The sequence below is a fragment of the Hyaena hyaena genome, unplaced genomic scaffold (assembly GCF_003009895.1).
Source record: "Hyaena hyaena isolate Hyena2069 unplaced genomic scaffold, ASM300989v1 scaffold_870, whole genome shotgun sequence".
Classification (NCBI taxonomy): domain Eukaryota; kingdom Metazoa; phylum Chordata; class Mammalia; order Carnivora; family Hyaenidae; genus Hyaena; species Hyaena hyaena.
In genome coordinates this window covers 313106-336148 of record NW_024081505.1, presented here as the reverse complement: position 1 = coordinate 336148, position 23043 = coordinate 313106, and the positions used below count along the sequence as shown (strand labels likewise).

At 50.6% G+C, this 23043-nt stretch overlaps 1 protein-coding gene across 5 annotated transcripts in view; it reads right to left on the bottom strand.

Annotated features, from left to right (window-relative positions):
• Window positions 1-2972: 2972 nt before the first annotated feature.
• Window positions 2973-23043, bottom strand: part of DZIP1L (DAZ interacting zinc finger protein 1 like) — a 41822-nt gene continuing 21751 nt past the window's right edge. For all 5 annotated transcript variants that reach the window (XM_039220209.1, XM_039220212.1, XM_039220210.1 and 2 more), the window contains 10 exons: window positions 20606-20668; window positions 19255-19395; window positions 16114-16144; window positions 14746-14799; window positions 14251-14384; window positions 12308-12500; window positions 9428-9644; window positions 8810-8997; window positions 5501-5640; window positions 2973-3887 (listed from right to left, as the gene is read on the bottom strand). In XM_039220209.1, coding sequence (XP_039076140.1) covers window positions 3726-3887; window positions 5501-5640; window positions 8810-8997; window positions 9428-9644; window positions 12308-12500; window positions 14251-14384; window positions 14746-14799; window positions 16114-16144; window positions 19255-19395; window positions 20606-20668 — 1323 coding nt within the window. In that variant the 3' untranslated portion in view covers window positions 2973-3725. The remainder of the gene's footprint in view (window positions 3888-5500; window positions 5641-8809; window positions 8998-9427; window positions 9645-12307; window positions 12501-14250; window positions 14385-14745; window positions 14800-16113; window positions 16145-19254; window positions 19396-20605; window positions 20669-23043) is intronic.

The window sequence follows — 23043 nt, the reverse complement described above, 5'->3', positions numbered from 1 at the left end:
TCAGTCAATGTGACTGAGCTAAGGGATGCTCGAATAGCTGATGAAATATTCTTTCTGGGTGTGTCTCTCAGGATGTTTCCAGAAGGACATTAGCATTTCAATCAGTAGACTGGGTGAAGAACAGCCAACCTCACCAATATGGGTGGCCATCATCCAATCCACTGAGGGCCCAAAGAGAACAAAAAGGCAGAGGAAGGATGAGTTAGCTTTCTCTTCTTGAGCTGGAACATCTATATCCTCCCCCTGGACATCGGAGCTTCTGGTTTGGGGGCCTTTGGACTCAGGACTGACACCAGCAGCTTTCCTTGTTCTCCAGCCTGAGCTGGCAGGCCATGGGAGTCCTCGAGCTCCATAACTATGGGAGTCCATTCCTGTCATAAAGCCCCTTTTTGTTTTTTCTTAATATTTATTTTTGAGAGAGAGAGACAGAGGATGAATGGGAGAGGGGCAGAGAGAGAGGGAGACACAGAATCTGAAGCAGACTCCAGGCTCTGAGCTGTCAGCACAGAACTTGATGTGGGGCTCAAAGCCACTAACTGTGAGATCATGACCTGAGCCTAAGTCAGATGCTCAACCGACTGAGCCACCCAGGCGTCCCTTAGAGCCCCTTTTTGTATCTGTATCTATTCTTATATCCTACTGCTTCTGTTTCTCTGGAGAACACTGGTTAGTACACATATGTTCCAAAGTTCTTATAAATCTTGCCAAACATTCTAAAGCATATCTGAAAGGGGGGAGAAATAAACAGCATAGAAATACAAAATCAGTATTCTACCCTTCAGAGTAGATAGAAAAACACATTTGGAAGCATAGAACTTAATAGTGAACATTCAAGAACAGAGTCATTCCCATGGGTAATTATCACTAGTGCATGCAAACACATATGCACATACATCTATTTCACTTGGCCTTGCCCCTGAAAGCAGAGCCTGAGGCAAGGACTTGGGAGCAGGGTAATTTATTTCAGAGGTGCTCCGAAGAAGCAGGCGTGGGAGAGTGAAAAATATCAGACAGTAGGGAGAAAGGCCAATAAAAGGTGCACTAGTAAGTAGTAACCGCTACAAGCAACTGGGATTCACTCCCATCAGGGACTCTCTGAGAAACTGAGATAAACCTTGGAACTGTCCCACCACTGCACGGGAAGGCTGGGGCAATCACTCAACAACTCCCCTCCCACCTTGGCTGCGAGCTGCCCCGGTCGTGTCAGCTCTCCTGCACTTCGGGGTTGCACCTGCAAAGACTGTGCAGCCTTCCACCGTATCAGAGACAAACCTGAGGCCAAAAAGCGGAGACCTCAAGGTGCATGTGTGATGTGGGGGCTGGCATCAGATATATGTCAGCGCTGCAGGAGACCAGGAGGTGGCGGGGGAGGGGGGAGGACCAGGAGGTGGCGGAGGAGACCAGGAAGTGATGGGGGGGGAGACGAGGAGGTGTTGGTGGTGGGGAGACCAGGAGGTGATGGGGGGAGACCAGGGGGTAGTGGGGGGAGATGAGGAGGTGGGGGGTAGACCAGGAGGTGGGGGGGAGATGAGGTGGTGGTAGTGGGAAAACCAGGAGGGGGAGGGGGAGACCAGGAGGTGGGGGGGGACCAGGAGGTGGGGGGAGATGAGGAGGTGGTAGTGGGAAAACTAGGAGAGGGAGGGGGAGACCAGGAGGTGGGGGGATGAAGAGGTGGTGGTGGGAAAACCAGGAGGTGGTGAGGGGAGACCAGGAGGTGGTAAGGGGCACCATAATTTTTCATACGCCCCTTGCCCAAACCCAGTGAATAGGAAAACATGACTTTGTTGGGGGAATCCTGGGAGGGGGATGAACCCACTGCACTTCCCACCCACTGCCCTTTCCTCTCCTCATACACTCACCGGGAGCACTCACTGGGCTCATCCTCTGCACATGTCCTCAGCTGCTCAAAGGTGTGAGATACGCAAATGGAATTTACCCCCTAGCTGGCCAGGGCTGCACTGGCCCCAAGTCCCACATAAGGCCCTGCATAAGCTGTGCTCTGGTCTCCCCACCCCCAGCCCTCCCCGCCCCCAGGTGCCCTTTGCCCTCTGCAAAGTCTTTCCTCCCTCTCTTCCCTTGGTTCCTCCCACCAAAACATCAGGTCTGGCCAGGTGGCAGCGCCTCTACCGAGAGGCTAAAGGAAGCCTGGATGGAAGGCAGGGGAGGGCAAGAGACCCAAGGTGAGGGGAGAGACAGATGGAGCACAATACTGTGAGTTGAGTAGATAGCGGTCGAGGCTGGGTGCTGGGGACGTAGACCACTGGGGACGCTATTCCTGAAACCTGTAAGGATGGGGGACCCATCGCAGCTGCAGACTAGTAAGTGCAGCTGCAACTTTTTACCGTCTTTTGGTTGGCCTTTAAATTCCCCTGACCCTCCTCCTTCGGAGAGGGTGTTCAGGCTTGCCCTCCTGTCTCCCCGTGTGGCTGCCGCTCACTAAACCCTCCCCTCGCTGCATACTCGAAGCCTTGGTCATTGTCTTTGCTGCGCGGGCAGGTGAACTTGGGGTCCTCTACTGCCAAGGCACAGGGCTGGGTCTCCCTTTGGGCAAAAAACTGCTGTTCCACCACGAGCAGTGAAGCAGGCTGACAGGGTGCGGGCTCTAGGGCCTGGCAGTTTGTGCCCAGTGGGGACTTCCTGCTCGGCAGCTCCCATGGCATTGGCAGAGAGGTCAGCCCCATGGGGCCATCTGCCCCCCCACTCCTGCCTGCTCCTGCTTCCTGCTCTCTCTGCCCTCACGGTGGTGGGACCTGCGCTGCTCTCCGAGGGCTCTCCCTGCCCACCCTGCTTGCTCCCCCTTCAGCCCAGCAAACCTCTGGCTCTCCTAACTCCACCTTGACGTCAGCATCCCAATGGACCTGACCTGCCACAATGGGGGTGCAGGTGGCTTCGCCCCACTGTGCCCCGCCTGAAGCTCCAAAAATAATGAACGGAAGCGAGTTATAACTATTGTGCTATATTTAAATGTTTCCACATGATAAACTGATGCTTTTCGCATTAAAACAAAAAAATACAGTGGTCACATCCATAACTTCATTTTAGAAATAGTATCAAAACTCTAATGTGTGGTTCTTTGGGCATGATGCCCCAGCCAGGTGGCCCTCCCCCCCATCTCCCTCCCATCCATCAGCAAGCAGACTGACATCAGCTCTGGGAGTCTCCCAGATCACTCACGCCTGCACTGGGTGGCTCTCGCTATTTTCCATAACACCTAATCTCTGTCTCTAGACTACTACCCGGTACTTCTGCCCCACTCGCCTCTGCCAGCACCCCAACACGGTAGGGAGAGCCTGGAGGACCTGGCCCAGAGCAAGCACTCTGTACGTGACTTTGGATCAACCACTGAATGACTGCCTGAGGCATACGAATCCCCAAAAGGACACCATCTAAGACTCCTCTCCACAGCAATCCCACAGATTGACAACACGCCCTGAAGGTCAAGTGGCTCCTTCAGTCTGGAGTGAATATGGAGGTGGGAGGAGGTAAGAGCTCATTGTAAATAACCCTTTCTCGAACCACAGGAGCCGGGGGCACCCAGTCAGGCACCGCTGGAGCTCTCAAGCAGAACCCGTCCTCACAGGCAAGAGAGGAGAAATCATATCCACCTTCTGCTCTGCTTCTCTCCAGAGAAGACGTCTTGGTCTCGTGAAGACACGAGAGGCCCAGCAGCCTCTTGTGTTAGGGGAGGGCCCCTGAGCTGGCCCCAGCCAGGCTCTGGTGGGGGATCACCAGCCAGGGACCCTGGGCCGGCCAGGGCTCCAAGGGCTGCTGCCAAACTTCTCCGGCGGCTTCGAACGAGACAGGGGCTTCGGTTCTTCTCTCTGGCCCAGGTCCTGGGGGAGATCTTCCAAGGAAGAGATCTCCAAGTCACTCTCATCGTCTGAAAGCTGCAGGGAGGTAAGGGGGGAAAAGAAATGCATTCTGACAAGGGAGGATGAAAATGCTGGACAGACATGGGGACAAAATGCAGGTTTGGAAGAAGCAGTAGGGAGACACTTCTTCTGTTTTTTCATGTTTCCTGGTCTCTCAAAACCTGCTTCAGAGACCCGGGGTCAGAGTGATTTCAAACGCTCCTGAAATCCTGCTGGCCAAGCCACGGCAGGCTCCTTGGAAAGGCTTAAGGCAAATTGGGCTGCTCTTATCATTTAAATTTTGTCCAGATTTTTTAATTCCCCACATAGATGGAGCTGAACATCCAGAGCCTTGACTTTCCTGAATGTGGCAGGGGCTAAAGCCCCTCCCTACCCACCCGCCCTCAGGCGGCTTCTGTGGAGCTGGTAAATACCCTGACTGAAGGAGCAGGAGGATAGATCTCGGGGACCAGGAACCCTCAGCCTGGAAAGGGTCTGGGCTGCAGCCAATGGGAGAGCCCAGCAGGAGCCAAGGGCCCAGGCTACCCCTGGGCCAGCGTCACCCATCATAGCTCTCAGTGGCCCCCTGGCACTGAGGGTCACCTGGGTTTTGATAGGAACATCCTATGCACTTTCTCCCAGAATGTAAGGCCAAGTAGTCAGAACCACCCGGGCCCAGGGCAGCAGGCTCAACCTGCTTTGGGGTATTGACACTCTTTCCCAACAGGGGAAAAGGGACAAATTTATTTTAATCATGTGGACTTGCTACGCACCAACACACATGGGCTACATGATAAACCAAACACATCATGTGATGAGAATATGCTCCCCTAACGACCAAAAAAGGAATCACCCACTACTTCTGAACATTAGGGCAATAGTTCCGGTCATCCCAGGAGGCACCTTTTTGACTGAGAAAGGTGAGCCAGGAATGTGAAGTAAGGAGAGCTTGAAATGTTCTGCCTGAGAAAGCAACTGGCATGTGGGAGTCATTCCCTGACCAGAGGCACAGAGGAGGGCATCCTAATGGTAATGGTCAGGGAGACCGAGCCTCTGAGCTCTAAGTCTTATGGCAGCTAGAGCCTCAGAGAGTCAAGGCCACCAAGACATGCTTAGTGAGGAGGAATGGCCTTGAACATTTAGAATGCAAGTATCTAAATATCCCCATTGTTTTTTGTCGCCCACCCGATGTGCTGTGTGATGCCAGTCCAACACCCCGCCCTCGCCGAGAAGTCTGCTCTGCACTCAGCCTGGTGTTGGGGTCCTCGGCTGAGTGAAGGAAATGGGGAAGCCCATGGTGGAATGAACCAGAGCCAGGAGAGAGCAGCTACTGCCAGCACAGACCCAGGTCCAGGCTCCGTCAGAGGCAGGAAATGGGACCGTGAGTTACCAGGAGAAACGACCTATATATACAAGCAGTTACTTGCATAATGGACCAAAAGGCTTTTTAATGTCAACAGGGATACAAACAAAAAGCATTTGAAAATGGCCACCCCTCCACCTGGCTGGGGCAGAGGAGACCATGAGGTCGCCTGTGATGTCCCACGGGGGCCGCGGCTGACACTCACTAGACCCCAGCCCCGGCCCCCAAACTCAGAGCTGGCTCTGTTGGAAATGGCGGGGCAGCCTGCAAGAGCCCAGCACCCTACCTGAGGCGTCCTTCCTTGCACGGGAGCCTTCCCCAGGCCAGCGCTGGGCATTAAGAACAGGTTGACCCCTCCGGCGGGCTTCTTCACTGGAGCCTCCAGCTGTTTCTCAAGGTTTTTGACCAGCGACTGCACCAGTGTTCCTGGAAGGCAACCAGAGGGAAAATTGCAGAGGATGAACGCCTCATCCTTGTAGGTCACGACCAGGCTCTGGTGTGGATAGAGGGAGTGTGGAGAGGGGTCAGGAGGAAGAAGGAAGGGCAACTGCAAAGAAGACGGGTGAGGATAGAGAGAAGGCCCAGGGCAATGGGTGCCAGCAAAAAGAGGCTCTGACCATCCTAAAACTATAACGGCACTTAACAACATGGCTGCAGATAGAGGCTTAGAAAGCTGTTCCTCTCTCTAAATGGGAGGAAGAGGCAGAACCTCTGCTCACTTGGTACATGAAAAGCAAAACTAACATGCAAACACAGCCTCCTTCAACATCTGCACTGAGATGAGAAGAAATATCATAAATATAAATTATCACAGAAGGACTGGAGGCCAGACAGGCTTTCTGCAAACTCCATGCAGGAAGGAGAGCTAAGCAGGGACAAAGATTATCAACAGACTCCTGGTGACATGGTAAACCACAGTGGATGTCCAGACCTCAGGAATGTCCAGGAAGCAGGGAGCTAACCATGGCCTTGTAGGATTCAACTGTCTGAGAGTCTGAGCAGACAGCTGGGGCTACAACAGCCCTTGGTTTAATGACTCATTAGAGAAATGTTTGTTTGTTTTTTAAATTGTTTTGTTTATTTATTTTTGAGAGAGAGAGACAGAGCATGAGCAGGGGAGAGGCAGAGAGAGAGGGAGACACAAAATCCAAAGCAGGCTCCAGTCTCTGAGCTGCCATCAGCACAGAGCCCGATGCAGGGCTCAGACCCATGAATGGTGAGATCATGACCTGAGTCAAAGTTGGATGCTTAACAGACCGAGCCACCCAGGCGCCCCTCAAGAAAGGTTTGTTAAGGGCCACTATGTACCAGGCACTGTGTTCCTCACCCCTCATTAATTGTCCTGAAACCTCATTTTACAGCAAAGGAACCAAAACCCCTCACACAAGCACAAGCAGGTAACAAGTGATAGAACCCAAACTATCAGATGACTCCTGACTCCCACTTCTAACACCCTTCCACCTTATCCCCCCACCTGGCAGCCATCAGTACTTCTCCAAACATCTAGTTCTGGTGGGTTCTGATGGACCACAGGCTTGCAATATGCTATGGACAAGATAAAGTTCTCCAGAATCCATTAAGAGCATGGACTTTACAGATTGCTCAGATCTGGGTTTATATCCCAAAGCTTCCTCTTATAACTATGAAAAGACAAAACTCTTCAGCTCCATGTTCTTTAACTAAGCCTTGGCTAGAAAATGCACCTTAAGGCGTGCCTGGGTGGCTCAATCAGTTTAGCGTACAACTTCAGCTCAGGTCATGATGTCATGGTTCACAAGTTCAAGCCCTGCATCAATCTCTGTGCTGACAGCTCAGAGCTAGGAGCCTGCTTCAGATTCTGTGTCTCCCTCTCTCTCTCTGCCCCTCCACCCCCTTAAAAATGAATAAACATTAAAAAAAAATTTTTAAAGAGAAAGAAAATGCAACTGAAGCCAGAAGCTGCAGGCCTTTCCATGAACAGTTTTATAAGGAAATCTTGGAAGAGGGGTGCCAAGGTGGCTCAGTCGGTTGAGCATCAGACTGGATCAGGTCACGATCTCACAGTTCATGAGTTCGAGCCCCACACTGGCCTCGTTGCTGTCAATGCAGAGCCCACTTCAGATCCTCTGTGCCTCCCCCCACTCTGTCTCAAGCATAAATTTAAAAAACATAAAAAGAAAAGAAAATCTTGAAAGAATGATGGTTGACTTAGTTGTTTCGAGAAGAAAAATGGTCAATTAGTTATTGTAGTAACCTGTTAGATAGAAAGTGACAAGTTTAATGGATATATTTATTCCAGTTAACCGTAGCATTTAACTCAAATTTCTGTGATGTCTTTTCATCAAGTTGGATTTCTAAATCTCTTTACTGAAACAAGAGCAAAGAACTTTCCTGTAAAAATGCCCTTATGGACCTAAGGTCACGGTTGGAAATGAGTTAGCCTGCTATGAAGGTTCATTGTGACTTTCTGAAGCTGTTCCCCTCCATCTCAAGGTTAGCTGGAAAACCACTCTTTTGCTACAAAAGCTTTTTTTGTGAGACTGCATGCGTTGCTTGTAGCCTCTCTCAAAATGTTCGATGTAACCTAGGTTTGCCCTGGAGGCTACTTTCACTGTAGTGATAGTTAACCGGGTGACCACAACCCCCTGATCTGGTACTAATGAACTCAAGCAGCATAAAAGTCTGTGGGGATATTTTCAAAATTAGGAAAATGGCTAAAGGCAGTTCTTTCTGGGAAAAAATTTATTTGTCAAGTAAAAAGAAAATACAACACCAACACATGAAACTTCAAAACCATAATACAGAATCTTAGTTTTCCATGTTATTTGTTATGTGACCTTGAACAAGTAATATAAGGTGTCAGAGACTTAGTTTTCCACCTCAGGAATGATGTGTGCAGCACGCCTCACCTCACGGGTGGAACGAGGGCATTCCTGCCCTCCCAGGTTGGGCAAGCATAGCATGAACACTCTCTCAGTGGCCCCCACACCTTCCTACCTCTCCTATCCACCGGAGTAGCCAAGCAGAGGGACGGCAACAGCCCCTGGGCTATCTTTCTTTTTCTCTCTGACACGATCCCTACACCTGTGACCACGTTTGGAGGCCAGCTGGACTGTCCTCACAGTGACATACTACAGCCCTCTCTGGACTGTTTTGCAGACCCCGCCCTTAATGGTCATGGATCTGGGCTGGGGAGGCTAGAGGGGTTCCCACACTGGCCTCAAGAGCCAATCCGGCTCTGAGAGGAAGCCTATGCCTTAGCATTACTAGGCACTGTCTCCAGTAATAGAACACTTTAATCTCCATTGGTCTGGCCACCATGTTCATTCTCTACTGGTAAGAATGTGGGGGACAGAAGGAGTAGGTGAGCTCCTCCAACCTCCAACAGTTAAGCAATTCGATGACAACACAAAGGGCAAAATAAAACTCACTCAGATTCTATCCTTCTTCTGATATCTCTGCGACCACAGGAAAATACCTAATGGGAGGGACAGTCATTCTCTCCAAGTCACAGTGAGTTGCCAAATCAGAAAATCCAAAGAAAATCACATGGTGTTTCCAGGACAAAGAGATCTGGGCTGAAGAAGGGCTACCCCGGGGGTCCCAGATTACTCACCCGAGGAAGCCAGGCCACCTGAGCCCTTGTCAGGGGGCTGGGCACTCCCGTCCAAGGCCTCTGTGTCAGACCAGTCACAGCTGTCCTCTGGCCGGGGCCCCATCCTGGAAGGACCTCGCAGGGGCTGGAGAGATGTCCGCTGCATGGAGTTTCCCTCCGAGTCCTCTTCAGAACTGAACGGGGGCGTACTGTCACAGAGGAGAAGAAATGAGGGCTATGTAGGCCAGAAAAACTTTAAAAGCCAAACCTCACCACTTGTAAGCGTGTCTGATTTTCCCCAAGCCAGCCCTCCTCCTTCCTTGGGCGCAGATGACAGCCAGGAGTCACCCAGAGCATGGCGGCCTCACCAGCAACTCTGTTAGAGGATGATGACCCAGGCTTTCTGGTGCAGCAAGTAAGACTCAAGGAAGAGACATGAAAGGAAAGGGTAGGTTTGTCCTGGCCAGGAGCAAAGGACCCCAGTCTCTTCATCAGATCTCAAGATGGACCCCAACTGAGGTTCACTTCTGTCTCTGCCCCTCACCTGTGTGCAGAAACCTGTGGGAAGCCCCCATCAGGGCTGCCTGAGGCTGGGAGCCACAGCCAATACCCAGCAAGAGTGCAGGGTCCGGGGCTCACCTTGGCCCGGGCCCTGGGGAAGCAGGGCTGCCGGACGGTCCACGTGCTCTGGGGCGTGGAGTAGGGGTGGACATGTGAGCCAGGCCAGGGCCTCGGCTGCTGCGGCTCTGAAGAGTTGTCGTGGGTGGCTCTGCTGGCTTGGATGGTGATGCCACATGCAGGGTCCTGGGCTTTGGCTGGGCCTCTTGGATGGCCAGTGGGTTCTGCTGGCTTTTGACTAGAAACACAGGTAGGAGTAAGTTCCAAGGCATGACCATCTGGGCCCTCAAGCCTGAAGAGGACATAGAGCGAGGTTCTGGCACACTAGAAATGGAGAAGTCACTCGCAGTATACCATAATAACCAGATATAATCGCTGCCTCCACCCCAGGTGTCCTGCTGCTGGCCAGACTCGGGGCTGGGACCCACGTTCTGGCAGAGACCAGGAGAGCAGCTCTCCTTCCAGGGTCACATCATCATTCCAGGAGTCCCACAGGCGTCGGCAGGTCTAAAGAGGGGCCCATGGGGTGCCTGGGTGGCTTAGTCAGTTGAGCGTCCAGCTTCAGCTCAGGTCATGATCTAATGGTTCGTGGATTCAAGCCCCACATCGGGCTCTGTGCTGGCAGCGCAGAGCCTGCTTGGGATTCTTACTCTCTCCTCTCTCTCTCTGCCCCTATTCTGCTCGTGCACTCTCTTTTTCTCTCTCAAAATAAATGAAAGAAACTTAACAAAAAAATAAAAAGCGGCCCAGCATGTCTGCAGTTTAACCCTCCCTGTGCAGTGCTAGGGGCTAATCTAGCCAAGAGCACCTACCCTCTCTACCCACCCAAGGCTGCAGCGGCTGCAGTGCACACAACATTGCAGGCAGACCCTGCTGCCACCAGAGGTCACCACAGGACCATATGGGTCACCTAGATCCACTATGTCCGCCAGGTACTCTCAGCAGCAGGAGTGCTCTAAAGGCAAGCGCTCAGACCCAGCCCCTCCCTTTTCCAAATTCCCCAGTGAGGTCTCCAGGATCAGCAATTTCTTTTCCGGAAAGAGAAGTAAAGGGCATGACAGAGTGTCAGAGTAAGCACTGTCCCACAAAACTCTTGAAGTGTGGATTGTCACAGTGTAAACTATTTCTTACTGTAGCTCAAGATCGAAAACGTTGGAAATATACCGCTCTCAGAGAATGCATTTACACAGAGGTGGATCTTCTAAGAAGGGCAGACTGGAGAGATGGGGAAAGCAGACAAACTCGCTGAGGAAAAGCAACAACAATAATAGCTACAGTTACTGCACACAGACATCAAGCTAAGCACTTGATCTACAGCCCCCACTAGCCCCAGACCCCTTAGGAGAGTGTCGTTTTCCCTACTTTACAGAGGCTGCAAGAGATCCAGGGGCTCAATCAAGGTTCTCAGTTCCACGCAGGTCAGTGGTACCTGCAAACCCAGGTCATCAGCCACCCCAAATCCTGGGCTCTTGCCACTCACGGCCTCGCTACACTCCACAGCTTTGCCCCAAAACGAAAGAGGCACAGTCTGAGCAGAGATCAAAGGTGAGCATTCACACAGCACTCGTGGGGCCTAGAAAACGAGTCTGTGGGTATACAGCTGGAAAGAGAGGTCTACAAAATGCTGTGGAAACACAGTGCTCAGGTCACAGCACTGTGGCATGCCCTGGAGAAGGCAGGGCCCCAGGACCAGGGGGGGAGGATAAGCAAGGGAGTGGTCCTCAGTCCGGCTTCCTGACCACTGGAGCAAGGGCTGGATGGGAGGGGCTTCCTGGAGGAGCAAGAGGCCTTTCCTCTTTTGGAATCCTGTCCTCAGAGGATGCTTTCATTCTTCTCCCGTGCCTCGCTGTCCCCTTTCTCTTCCCAGCACCCACAACCCCTGTGCTTAGTCCCATCACCACCTAGTCTGGGCTGGTTTCCCAGCAGAGGATCTGTGCCGAGCAGCCTCAGTAAAATTGAAAATTTTACTGGTCCACGTACCAACTAAAATCATCTTTCACATCCCCAGAAAATGTGGTCCACACGCTGGGAAATTCCTTAGGATGAAGAGCTCAGGCGGGTCTGCCTGGACACAAGGAGATAAGAGAAGGGATGTCCCCCTGATACACGCTCAGGAGGAAAAGGAGCTGCAGCGCCGCCCTGCACACACAGCCTCAGACCCCCTGAAGCCCTCCCCAGTGTCCCCAATTTCAGCAGCTTGGTGAATCTGGAAATCCTCTAGAAACAGGGGGCTCTTAAACTTAGGAACACAGGTTCCCTTGCCTCCTCAGTTCCCTGAGGACAGAGACTGGAGAATCACCCACACACTTGAATCCTCCCCAAGAACCCCCACCCCTCACACACACACACACCCTCCGGCCTTTCCTTGTCACACACCCCCAGAGGCAAAACAGTGGCCATGACCTGACCCAGGGAACCAAGCTTTCAGGGTGCGTCCGCAAGCAGAGCTTGTCCAGCCCCTCTCATGGTTCCAGAGCGGATGTTTCCTCTGATTCTCATTTGCTCTGCCTGCAACCCCAGTGCTCCCAGACCTTGGGCCTTCTGCCAGCGCTGACATCCCCTGGCTTCAGGGCCAGAAACTGAGTGTGCTCTTCTCCATTGGAGCAAAGTTCAACTTGTGGTCAAAGCAAGTAAGCTGCTGAGCAGGGGCAGCAAGCTCAGGGCGGACCACAGGCTCCAGCTCTGGCTCTCCTCCAGCTTCCCTGGTGACTCTGGGGCCCACTCCTGGGCCCCTTCCCACCAACAGAGGGCTTTTGGACTCAGTCACCTGCACGGGGGATGCTACCATCTCGCCCGTTGGAGCAGTGCCCTGCTGGAGGCAGGAAGTACACTCTCCTCGTGTGCAAATGAGCCTGGACCCTCCCGGCCACAGCCCCCAAGCAAGCCCTCTCACCAGCTCACCTGGAGCCTTCCTGTCCGGCTGAGACGCCGGGACCCTGTGTCTCTGTCTCTCCATCACTCTGCTGGTGGCCTCCTTGACAAGCTTTTCCCTCAGACTCAGAAATTCAGAAAACCTCCGTGCCTTCTGCTCCCGGTGGGCTCTCAGGAAGGACTCCAGGTGTCTGAGAGTTTGAAAGGGGATTCCCTTTGCATCCTAGAAGAGACAGAAGTTCCCTCTTTGGCGACAGAAGTTCCCCTACTCCTTCCCCCAAGCCTCTCGCACCTGCTGCTGGCCTAGGAGTCACTGTGGTGCTTTCTGGAAGAAGACGGGATGCGTGTCACAGCTGGGTGGGCGGAGGCTGCACACGCTGCAGGAAGTGTAATGGTTTAGGGTCTGGGAGCTGCGTCAAGACACGCATGGCAAGAGGATGCAACGGGGCTGCGCACAGCTCCATTGACGTCACAACATGCCCTCCTGCCACCCCACTCATCTGAGGACCGGGACCACAGCCTACTGCTCTTATATGTCAGGCACTATCATTATGCTAGACATGCTGTCGCCATGGCTAACAATGCGTGAAAAATCAACTGCAGGGGCACCTGGGTGGTTCAGTGGGTTAGGCATTCGACTTCGGCTCAGATTACGATCTCACGATTCATGGGTTCAAGTCCTGCATCTGGCTCTGTGCGGACAGCTCAGAGCCTGGAGCCTCCTTCGGATTCTGTGTCTCCCTCTCTCTTCCCTTCCCCACTCATGTTCTGTCTATCTCTTAAAAATGAATAAACATTTAAAAAAAATTTTTTTAAAGCTGACTAACCTTCCAAGACCTGCTGGAAATTGCTTGGGCTTTTGACATCCACCCAGAGCCCGTAAGGATTCATTCGAGGTTGGAAAGAAATGTTTTAGGGGGCACCTGGGTGACTCAGTCAGTTAAGCATCTGACTTCAGCTCAGGGCATGATCTCATGGTTTGTGAGTTCAGGCCTTGCATTGGGCTCTGTGCTGACTGTTCAGAGCCTGGAGCCTGCTTTGGATTCTGTGTATCTCTCTCTTTTTCCCCTGCTTGCACTCTGTTTCTCTCTCTCTCTCTCTCTCCCTCTCTCTCTCTCAAAAATAAACATTAAAGGGACACCTGGGTGGCTCAGTTGGTTAATTGTCCAACTCGGCTCAGGTCATGATCTCACGGTTTGTAGATTCGAGCCCCATGTCAAGCTCTATGCTGACAGCTAGCTCAGAGCCTGAAGCTTATTTCAGATTCTGTATCTCTCTCTCTCTCTCTGACCCTCCCCTGCTCATGCTGTCTCTCTCTCTCTCTCTCTCAGAAATAAATAAAACAAAAAATATTTTTAAAAAACATTAAAAAATGTTTAAAAAAGAAAGAAATGTTTTAATTAAGTCTGATCATAGAACCAAAGTTAGATGAAACAGTAGTTGAAAAGTCAAAGGTTAGTGTTTTTATTTAATAAAATATGTCATTGATGCCTTTAATGATAAAATGCATGCTCTGGTTAAACACAGGCATGAAGGAACAATGGCATTCAAATACTAATTTGTACCAGACATAGCTTTCAGTGCCTGCCTCGCCCACAGCCATGTGCTGAGTGCCATGGCCGTGTGTGCCGCTGATGATGGACACCTCGCCCAAGGGACCCTTACAGAGGGCAGACTGAACCAATTAAAATCCCTCTGTCAGAAACAGACACGGAAGAGTGGAGAGCACAGAGAGCTCTGGATGCAGGGCGACACCCAGAAACCACTGGGGACAGAGAACAGAGACCACGTTACTGCTGTGAGGTGAGGAGAAGCTGTGTGGGCTCATGTTCCTGGATATGAAAGGCCGCCAGATGGAACAAATAAGATGAACAAGCCTACACTGTAATGAGCAATCAAGCATTTGCCAGGTTAAGAACACCATGTGTCTAAATGGTAGGAGGTAACCCTACATCGGTAGCCCTGGAGCTTACTCTCTTTATCCCCAGGCTTTCCAGCTTCTCTTCCAGGGTGTCCTCCAGGATGGGCCTGAACTGCTTCAGCAGGGTGGGGTTTCGCCTCAGAGCTGCCAGCACCTTCTGCTGTCCATCTCGGGAGTCCTCCAGCTCTGCAGCACGAGACAGTCACCAGGGTGAGAGGAGGTGAGGCAGGCACAAAGGACAAATGCGTCAGATGCCGCTCCAAACCCTGCCTCCACGCACCTGCTGGCTCTGTGGCCCTGAGCAAGTCACTGAGCCTCTCTGGGTTTCCCCCTCAGGGAACCATTTAGACCACATGTTAGTGCCTGTGTGTCATGTGCCCAGCACACATAAGGAGCTTCAGGAACACTTGTCTCCTGTCCCTACTTCCCTCCCCGCCCCCGCCCCCGGCATCAGTAGCCAGATACGGTGAAGTAGAAACAAACTAAACAGTGAAGAGGACAAATCTGTGTCCTGCATTGGACCCCAGGGTAAGAAGTAAGGCCTCACCTTCCTCGGAAGAGTCCTCCTCTGTGTCCACGGCCTTCGGGCCCTTGCGGATCCCTGAGAAGAGCAGCAACAGTTAGTGGCCTCAATGCCCTGGACCCCATCCCTGACCGAGACGAAAGCATGGGACACCGTGTGAGTGCTGCCAAGAAGGGGCAAGCCCTCCGGTTGTTTCTGTACCCAGGAGAGGCAGGATGGGGCCACGGTCAAAAGCACAGACCCCGGGAGCCAGAAAGACTGGAGTTCACACGGCCCACCCCTGCCCAACTAGCTGTGCACAACACGGGGACCCCGGGAACCTCGCCAAGCCTCAGGCTCCTCATCTAGAAAATGAGGATGATGGGGCGCCTCGGTGCCTCAGTCAGTTAAGCAGCTGACTCCTGATTTTGGCTCAGGTCATGATCTCTTGTTTGTCAGTTTGAGTCCCACATCGGGCTCTGCACTGATAGTGTGGAGCCTGCTTGGGATTCTCTCCCTCTCTCTCTCTCTGCCCCTCCCCTGCTCTCTCTCTCTCTCAAAAATAAACTAAATAATAATAATAATAATAAATGAGGATGGTAATGCCCAGCCCACCTGAAATTGTGGAGACAGACAGTGTAATAAGACCATGAATCTAAAGTGCTCGGCAGAGCGCATGGCACACGTCCCAGCCCCAGCCCTTGGGATGGCTGGGGCCTCAGGGACACTGCTTCTCTGAATGGGTTGCAAAGCTGGGAAGGAGACGTCTGACCTAGAGGCAGGGGGTGGGAAGAGATGTGTGGATTTGGAAGAAAAGGCAGAAGCGTGGCTAAAGAGCTAGGACAGAAGCGGGAAGGAGTGGGAAGGGCCAGGTTTCATGAGGGGCAGGCCAAGGCCGTCAGCCAGGGCCGGTGCCCTGTCCATTCCTGTCTCCCTTTAGAGGCCAGCGCGTGCTCGCCAGCACACGCGCATGCACACAAGCACTATGCAGCAGCACAGCGAGGAACAGCATATACTCCACTCCGGTCACACTCCCACTGACTTGGGTCAACGTGCTACCCCCTGGGAGCAAGGTGAAAGTTGATGGCCCAGACCACAGATGTGATGGATTAGAAAGAACCTTTTCCCAGACCCTGCTCCAGCCCTCACTGCCCCCAGGACCCCCGCCCTTCCCCATGTCTCCACCGCCCTACAGAGGAGAGCAGGTCAGGTGAGAATACACTGCAGGCTAGAGCCCTATGTGTCCCAGAAGCAAATATCTCCCTCCCCTCCCTCACCCGCCAAAGAGCCTGACACCACATGTTCCATGAGCTGCTGTCGTCACCACCACCACCACCCCCCTCATTCTGTAAACTGACTGGTGGGGAACAGGAAAGAGAAGAGGACATGACAAAATACTCCGTGCAGACTTACCCTCCTCCTTCCTCTGAGTCATGGTCTGGATCTACAAAGATGTGGAAGAGAACGGTTACAGCCAGCAGGGCGCTCTGCTCTGAGCAGTGCATCTGCCTAGCACCAGAAAGAAGGGACAGCCCCTGTTTCCACACCTCCCCCAGGAACAAGGAGCTCAGAGTACACCGCCCAACCCCCCAGCACATCTCCATATGTGGGGGGGGGGGGGTGGCACCAAGGCTGGATGGCAGCAACTGGCATGGCGTCCTGCCACCTTTTCCCCGGGTGGGAACGACCCCCCTTCAAATCCTGTGATTTGAAGGGCAGGAGCCCCATGCAAGCTGAGTGGGACAGGCACACAGTCAATACTATTGGTACTAGCGATGGACAACCAGGGCAAGGTAGGCTCCCTCCCACGACGTGGGCATCTGAGCTGAGTGGCCCCTGGGAGGAAGGAGGCGTGATGTGGACGGTCACTAACCTGTCTGCACAGCCCCCTCCTCTTCCTCCTCCTTCCACACAGCTGCACATGGGACAGCCACTAGTGAATATGTCTCCCCCACAGCCATAGTTGACTGTCTACGTTTGGGTAGAGAACTCTGAACTGGAAACTTATGAAGTCAAGAACCAGTGGCAGCCAACTGGTTTTGGTTTTCTTAGTTCACTTGTTTGCTTGTTTGCTTTGCCACATGGGACAGATATGAAGTGAAAGGTGATCTTCAGAATAAAAGAAAAAAATTGAAGCAGATATACAGAACAGAGGCACACAGCAAAGGAAAACTCCTGACCACATTTATGTTTCTGGTTCCAGTTTATTCCCAGACCCAACTGCTCTTCTGCTTGAACTGTGTGAGACACCCTGTCTACCCTAATGACAAATTCCCTCTTCTGCTTAAGCTTGAGTTGTTTTTTATTATGTACCAATGAATGACACATCCAGTGTCCATTTCCAAATGTTTCCTCCCTTGCCTACCTCTGCTCTGGAGACTGTAAAACTAATTATTTGCTTTTTAACCTTCTTTACAGCTGTGGTTGCCCATGTATACCTTTGATAAGATATAAGCAAAAGTCTTAGAAAGGGACCTTTTCATCAACTTCTTCTACTGAATATGGCTGTGATGGTTGGAGCTATGGCAGCCACCTTACAATTGTGAGAGTGAAGCATGAGAACAGAAGTCAACACACTGAAGATGGTAGAAAGAAAAACAGTCTGGATTTCCAATGGCATAATTTGGCTGCTAAGCCAAGGCCATCAACTGTCACCTCTTTTGGTGTTACAATAAAAATAAACCCCTATTAGCCTACTCTAACTCCATGTTTAACCAGTGAGCTCCTAAGTGAACTATCTGCAAACAAGAGTTCTGGATAACAGAAGGAAGAAATGTCCAGACTCGTCCTGAAGCGGCCACAGCAGTGAAGCTAAGTATATGCAGGGGGGATGAGGGGAGCAGTGCAGTAAAAAGAAAAGCAGCAGAGGAGGGGGTTAGATGCCTGGCTGAAGTTTGGCTGGGAGAACAGAAGAGCACAAATAGGCAGCATGCAGGAACAAGACTGAATAGATATTGACAGGAGGTGCTCTGTGCAGACAATCTGTGTGGAGGGTGGTATCAGAACCATGGCAAGGTCCTGAGACCACAGAGGAGCCCCTCTGAGGACAGAGACACTTCTCTGCTGACCTGGAGCTCAGAAGCTGGAGCTGAGCCTGAGCAGAGAGTTACCAGCAACAGGGGAAGAGTCCTGGGGCCAGTTTTAGGAGAGAGGCGCTTCGTAAGTGACTTCTCATCATACTAGTCTACCTGACAACCTCATCAGAGGCTGTTAATTTATGAAAAGGGTACTGGTTAGGAAATGACATCTGTGAACATGGTGAAAAGAACACAGCCTTTGTACTCCACTGCCTGGCCAGGGTTGAATCCTCCCCTGGATCTTATAGGGGGTCCAATGCGGACTCAAGGGAGGCACTTGACTTCTCCAGCCGGTTTCATCATCTGTCAAACGACGATGATGAGATGGCAATATTTGCCTGCAAAAGTGAGGTTTAAATGAAGTAATAGCTTCTCCAAAGAGGACATCCAGATGGCCAACAGACACATGAAATGATGCTCAGCATCCCTCCTCATCAGGGAAATACAAATTAAAACCACACTGAGATACCACCTCACGCCAGTCAGAGTGGCTAAAATGAGCAAATCAGAGAACTCTAGATGCTGGCGAGGATGTGGAGAAACGGGCACCCTCCTACACTGTTGGTGGGAATGTAAACTGGTACAGCCCCTCTGGAAAACAGTGTGGAGGTTCCTCAGGAAACTAACAATAGAACTCCCTTATGACCCAGCAATAGCACTGCTAGGAATTTACCCAAGGGATACAGAAATGCTGAGGCATAGGAGCACATGTACCCCAATGTTCATAGCAGCACTCTCCACAATAGCTAAAACATGGAAAGAGCCTAAGTGTCCATCAACAGATGAATGGATCAAGAAGATGTGGTTTATCTATACCATGGAATACTACATGGCAATGAGAAACAATGAAATCTGGCCATGTGTAGCAACATGGATGGACCTTGAGGGTGTTATGCTGAGCGAAATAAGTCAGGCAGAGAAGGACAAATATCATATGTTTGCACGTATAGGAGGATTAGGAGGAACTTGACGGAGGAACAAGCGGGAGAAGAAGGGGGGAAATGGTGGGGGAACGGGAGAGAGGCAAACCATGAGAGACTCTTGAATGCTGACAAAAACTGAGGACTGATGGATGTGGGGGGGAGGGGGGGATGGGCATGGAGGAGGACACTTGTGGGGATGAGCACTGAGTGTTATGTGGAAACTAATTTGACAATAAACTATTTGTAAATAAAAATAAATAAAATAAAATAAAAAATAAATAAATAAATGAAGTAATAGGCCAAGTATTGACAAGGTGCCTGTCTTGAGATGGTCTCTGATGTTGTGAACCCAGCAGCACACAGGCACATCTTCCGCCTGCAGAAAGCCTGCATCCTCACCATTCTGTGCTCCTGAAGCCTGAGGACCTTGCTCTCTCCTTAAAGAGCCTGACTAATGAGACCAGTGCCAGTGAGTCCCAGAGAATAGAAGGAGAGCCTCGCAGAGAAGAGGTCTAGGGGCGCAGAGGCCTGGCTGGGAAGAGGGACAGACCTACCATCTCTTCCTGGGAAGTGATGAGCCTGGCTTGTTCCTGGAGCTGGGCACGGAGGGCATTGATCTGGCGCTGGGCCTGGGCGGCTGCTTTCCTCTGATCCTGAGACAGGGAGGCCTGGAGCCTCTCATTCTGCTCCTGCAGCTGGTGGGCACAGGGGAGTCCATCAGTCAAATGTCCACAAGGACCTCTGGGTGCCCGGGATCGGCCGGGCCTGCACCTGTAGGCAAACACTGGCCGGAGTTTCGCCTGAAGCAGGGGAAGGGCTTCCTGACCTGGACAGCTGGCTTTCTAACAAGACTGACTACCTTCCAAGGTGCGCTTAAGGGAAAGGAAGAATTGCACACAGTCCCCTAAGACCAGGGCAAAAAGGCTCTCTGTCCAGCGTGACCATCCCCTGAAGGACAGTCAGGTAACCCGAAGCCATTCAAAAGTCCTCAAATTGTGTTTTTAGGTAAAAACAAAAGGTGAAGAAAATATGGTCACATGCTATTGTAACCGCAGAGAGAATACTATTTATGTTTGCATAAAGAAACTCTAGAAAACTACACTAGAAAGCAGTAAAGGTCAGCTGTGGGGGGGGGTTGCTGGGGGTGGGTAAATGGAGATGGGGAGGAAGTGAACCTTAATATATTTCAGCACACTTCACTGAGTGTACCTTAATATATTTCTTCTGCTTTTTGAATACATTTAAGTGTATTTCTCATCCTAAACCATTTCAAATAAAATAAAACCATCAAGATGGGTATTAAAGGAATTGGGGGTGTCTATCACATGTCAGCCTCTGATCTTTTCTCTCTGAGCTTTCTATAGGCAGAACAGAGGGTGCTTGTTAATCGGCCTCCTCTGCAACTTGCTCCCTCCTCAGGGGCATTTTCATAGCAGCTGTTTTCTCCACCTGAGGCCTGCTGCTCTGCGTTCTGTGGTCTCCGTATCGGAGCCCTTCCATTTGTGCTCCCTCTGCACTACGGCTGAGGTCCCCATCCGCCTGCTTCTCTCCTGAGTGGGGTTTCAAAGAAGGGCCCAAACATGAAATAGCCAGGCAATTCATCGGATGTTTTCGGCACAACCCTCCTCGCGGGGCCTGAGGGGTCCCTACAGAGAGGACCACAGTGTGAAGCATGTGTTGGGTTAAGAAAAAAAGGCCTGGGGGCCCTACTCCTGGTCCCGGAGGCTACAGTCCAGGCCGTGGACCCCTTCTCTGTATGGATGGGAGTCAGCCACCAGGAAGTGTATCAGCAACAAAATACCTGCCAACCAGTTCGAGAGGGGTAGGGGTGGAGGATGGGGGTGCTGTAGGATGAGAGGAGGTCACAGGAAACCAAGCTACCCCAGACCACCCAAGAAGGGCTACCTCTCGCTTCTGGGCTGCATGCTCCCCTTGCAGTTCCTTCATTTTTCTCTTCCATTCCGTTTTCTGGAAAAGAAAAAAGTGTGTCAAATGGGCCCCTAGGTATTAAAATATCCTATAGCGGGCACCTGGGTTCCTCAGTTGGTTAAGTGTCTGACTTCAGCTTAAGTCATGATCTCACGGTTTGTGGGTTTGAGCCCCGCATCGGGCTCCATGCTGACAGTGCTGAGCCTGCTTGGGATTCTCTCTCTCCCTCTCTCTCTGCCCCTCCCCTGCTCATGCTCACTCTCTCTCAAATACATAAACTTTAAAAAATTAATTAAATAAAATATAGTATAAAGACACAGGAATTAAAAACTACTGGCTCATGATTAGGGAGTGTAGTGAAAAGGTAGAAAGCCCAGACCAAGACGGGGGAGAAAAATGGAATCTTAATCTGGAGGAAGATAGATTATTGACAAATGGAGTTCAAAAGGTGGTTAAACTGCCTAGGAAAAAAAAATGCGAAATTGAATCTTCTTTTTATATCTTAAACCAAAATAAATTTTAGGGGGGTTACAGACTTAACTTAAAAAACGGAAGTTACATCAGCAAGACGGTAAAATAAGAGGTTCCAGCTCTCAAACCCTCCACAATGAGAATTCCTTTATGGGAGCCCAGGAACCCAGCACCTCAGTGGAACCAAAACACCTGAGAATAGATACATTCCAGAGAAGTTTCACTTTACCTACATCAGTTCTCCCCCAAGGTGGCACAGCTCAGTGCCAAGGGAGACCTCCTCAGCCCCCAATCTTTCCCACGGGGGAAAGGGAGAGTGAGTGAACACCCGCGGTCCCAGCCTGGGTGGGATGCTGCCCAGGAGGCCCACTTCTGTCCCACCCCTGTCAGATCTGAAGGAAAGGACACAGCTGACTCAGCTTATAGAGCTGGCACACGGATCTCAACAACCAGCCACAGATCCAGCTGGCTGGCTTGCAGATCCCAGCAGGTATAAGTTGAGAAGTATATGTACGGAGAATTTACATGCAATTGATGTTAAGTTGTCATCAGCTTAAAAGAGACTGCTGTCCTAGAAGGTGTTTTACATAAGCCTCATACTAATCACAAAAAACCTACAGCAGATATGCAAAAAATAAAGCAATCAAAGCATACCACTACAAAATAAAACCATCAAATCAAAAAGGATGGAAGCTGGGGCCCCTGGGTGGGCTCAGTCGGTTGAGCATCCAACTTTGGCTCAAGTCACGATCTTACAGTTTGGGAGTTTGAGCCCGGTGTCGGGCTCCACGCTCACAGCTCAGAGCCTGGAACTGCTTCAGATTCTGTGTCTCCCTCTCTCTCTGTCCCTTCCCTGCTCATGCTCTGTCTCTCTCTGTCTCAAAACTAAACATTAAAAAAATTACTTAAAAAAAAGATGGCAGCAAAAAAGAAGGAAAGGAACAAAGTAACTACAAAAGTCTGAGAATAATTAATAAAATGGCAATAGTAAGTCCTTACTTACTGATAATTACTTTAAATTTAAATGGATTAAATACTCCAACTGAAAGACAAAGAATGACTGAATGGACTAAAAAAACAAGAGCCAGCTATGTGCTGCCTACAAGAGACTCACTTTAAGGGCATACTTGAAACTGAACAGATGGAAAAAGGTGTTTCATGCAAACAGTAACCAAAAGAACATGGGTAGCTACACTCTGTCAGGTAAAAAAGACTTAAAGTAAAAAAAATGGTTACAAGAGACAAGATCACCATATAATGATAAAGGGGTCAATTCATCAACAGATTATAACAACTGAAATATATATGCACCCAATGTCAGGGCACCTAAATATATAAAGTGAATATTAATACAACTGAAAGGAAAAATAGACAGCAATACAGCAAGAGCATGGGGCCTTAATAGCCCCTTTCAGCAATGGAGAGATCCAGACAGAAAAGCAGTAAGGGAACACTAGACTTGAACAGCACACTAGACCAAATGGACCGAACAGACATACAGAACATTCTACCCAAAAGGAGAACAACCTACAGAATGGGAGAAAATATTTCGCAAACCATATATCTGATAAGGGCTTAATAGCCAAAATAATAAGGAACTTATACAACTCAATATTTGAAAAAAAATTAAAATGGACAAAAGACCCAAATACACATTTCCCCCCAAAAGGCCTATAATGTCATTAGTCAGCAGAGAAATGTAAATCAAACCACAATGAGATATCACCTCACACCTGTCAAGATGGCTGTTATTTAAAAAAAAAAAAAAAAAAAGATAACAAGTGTTGGCGAGGATATGAAGAAAAGGGAAACTTCATACACCGTTGGTGGGAATGTAAATTGGCATAGTTATTATGAAAAACAGAGTGGGAGCACCTAAAAAGATTAAAAACAAGAGTTAACTCATTTCTCCAGGGTATCTCCCATGTGAACACGAGATATAC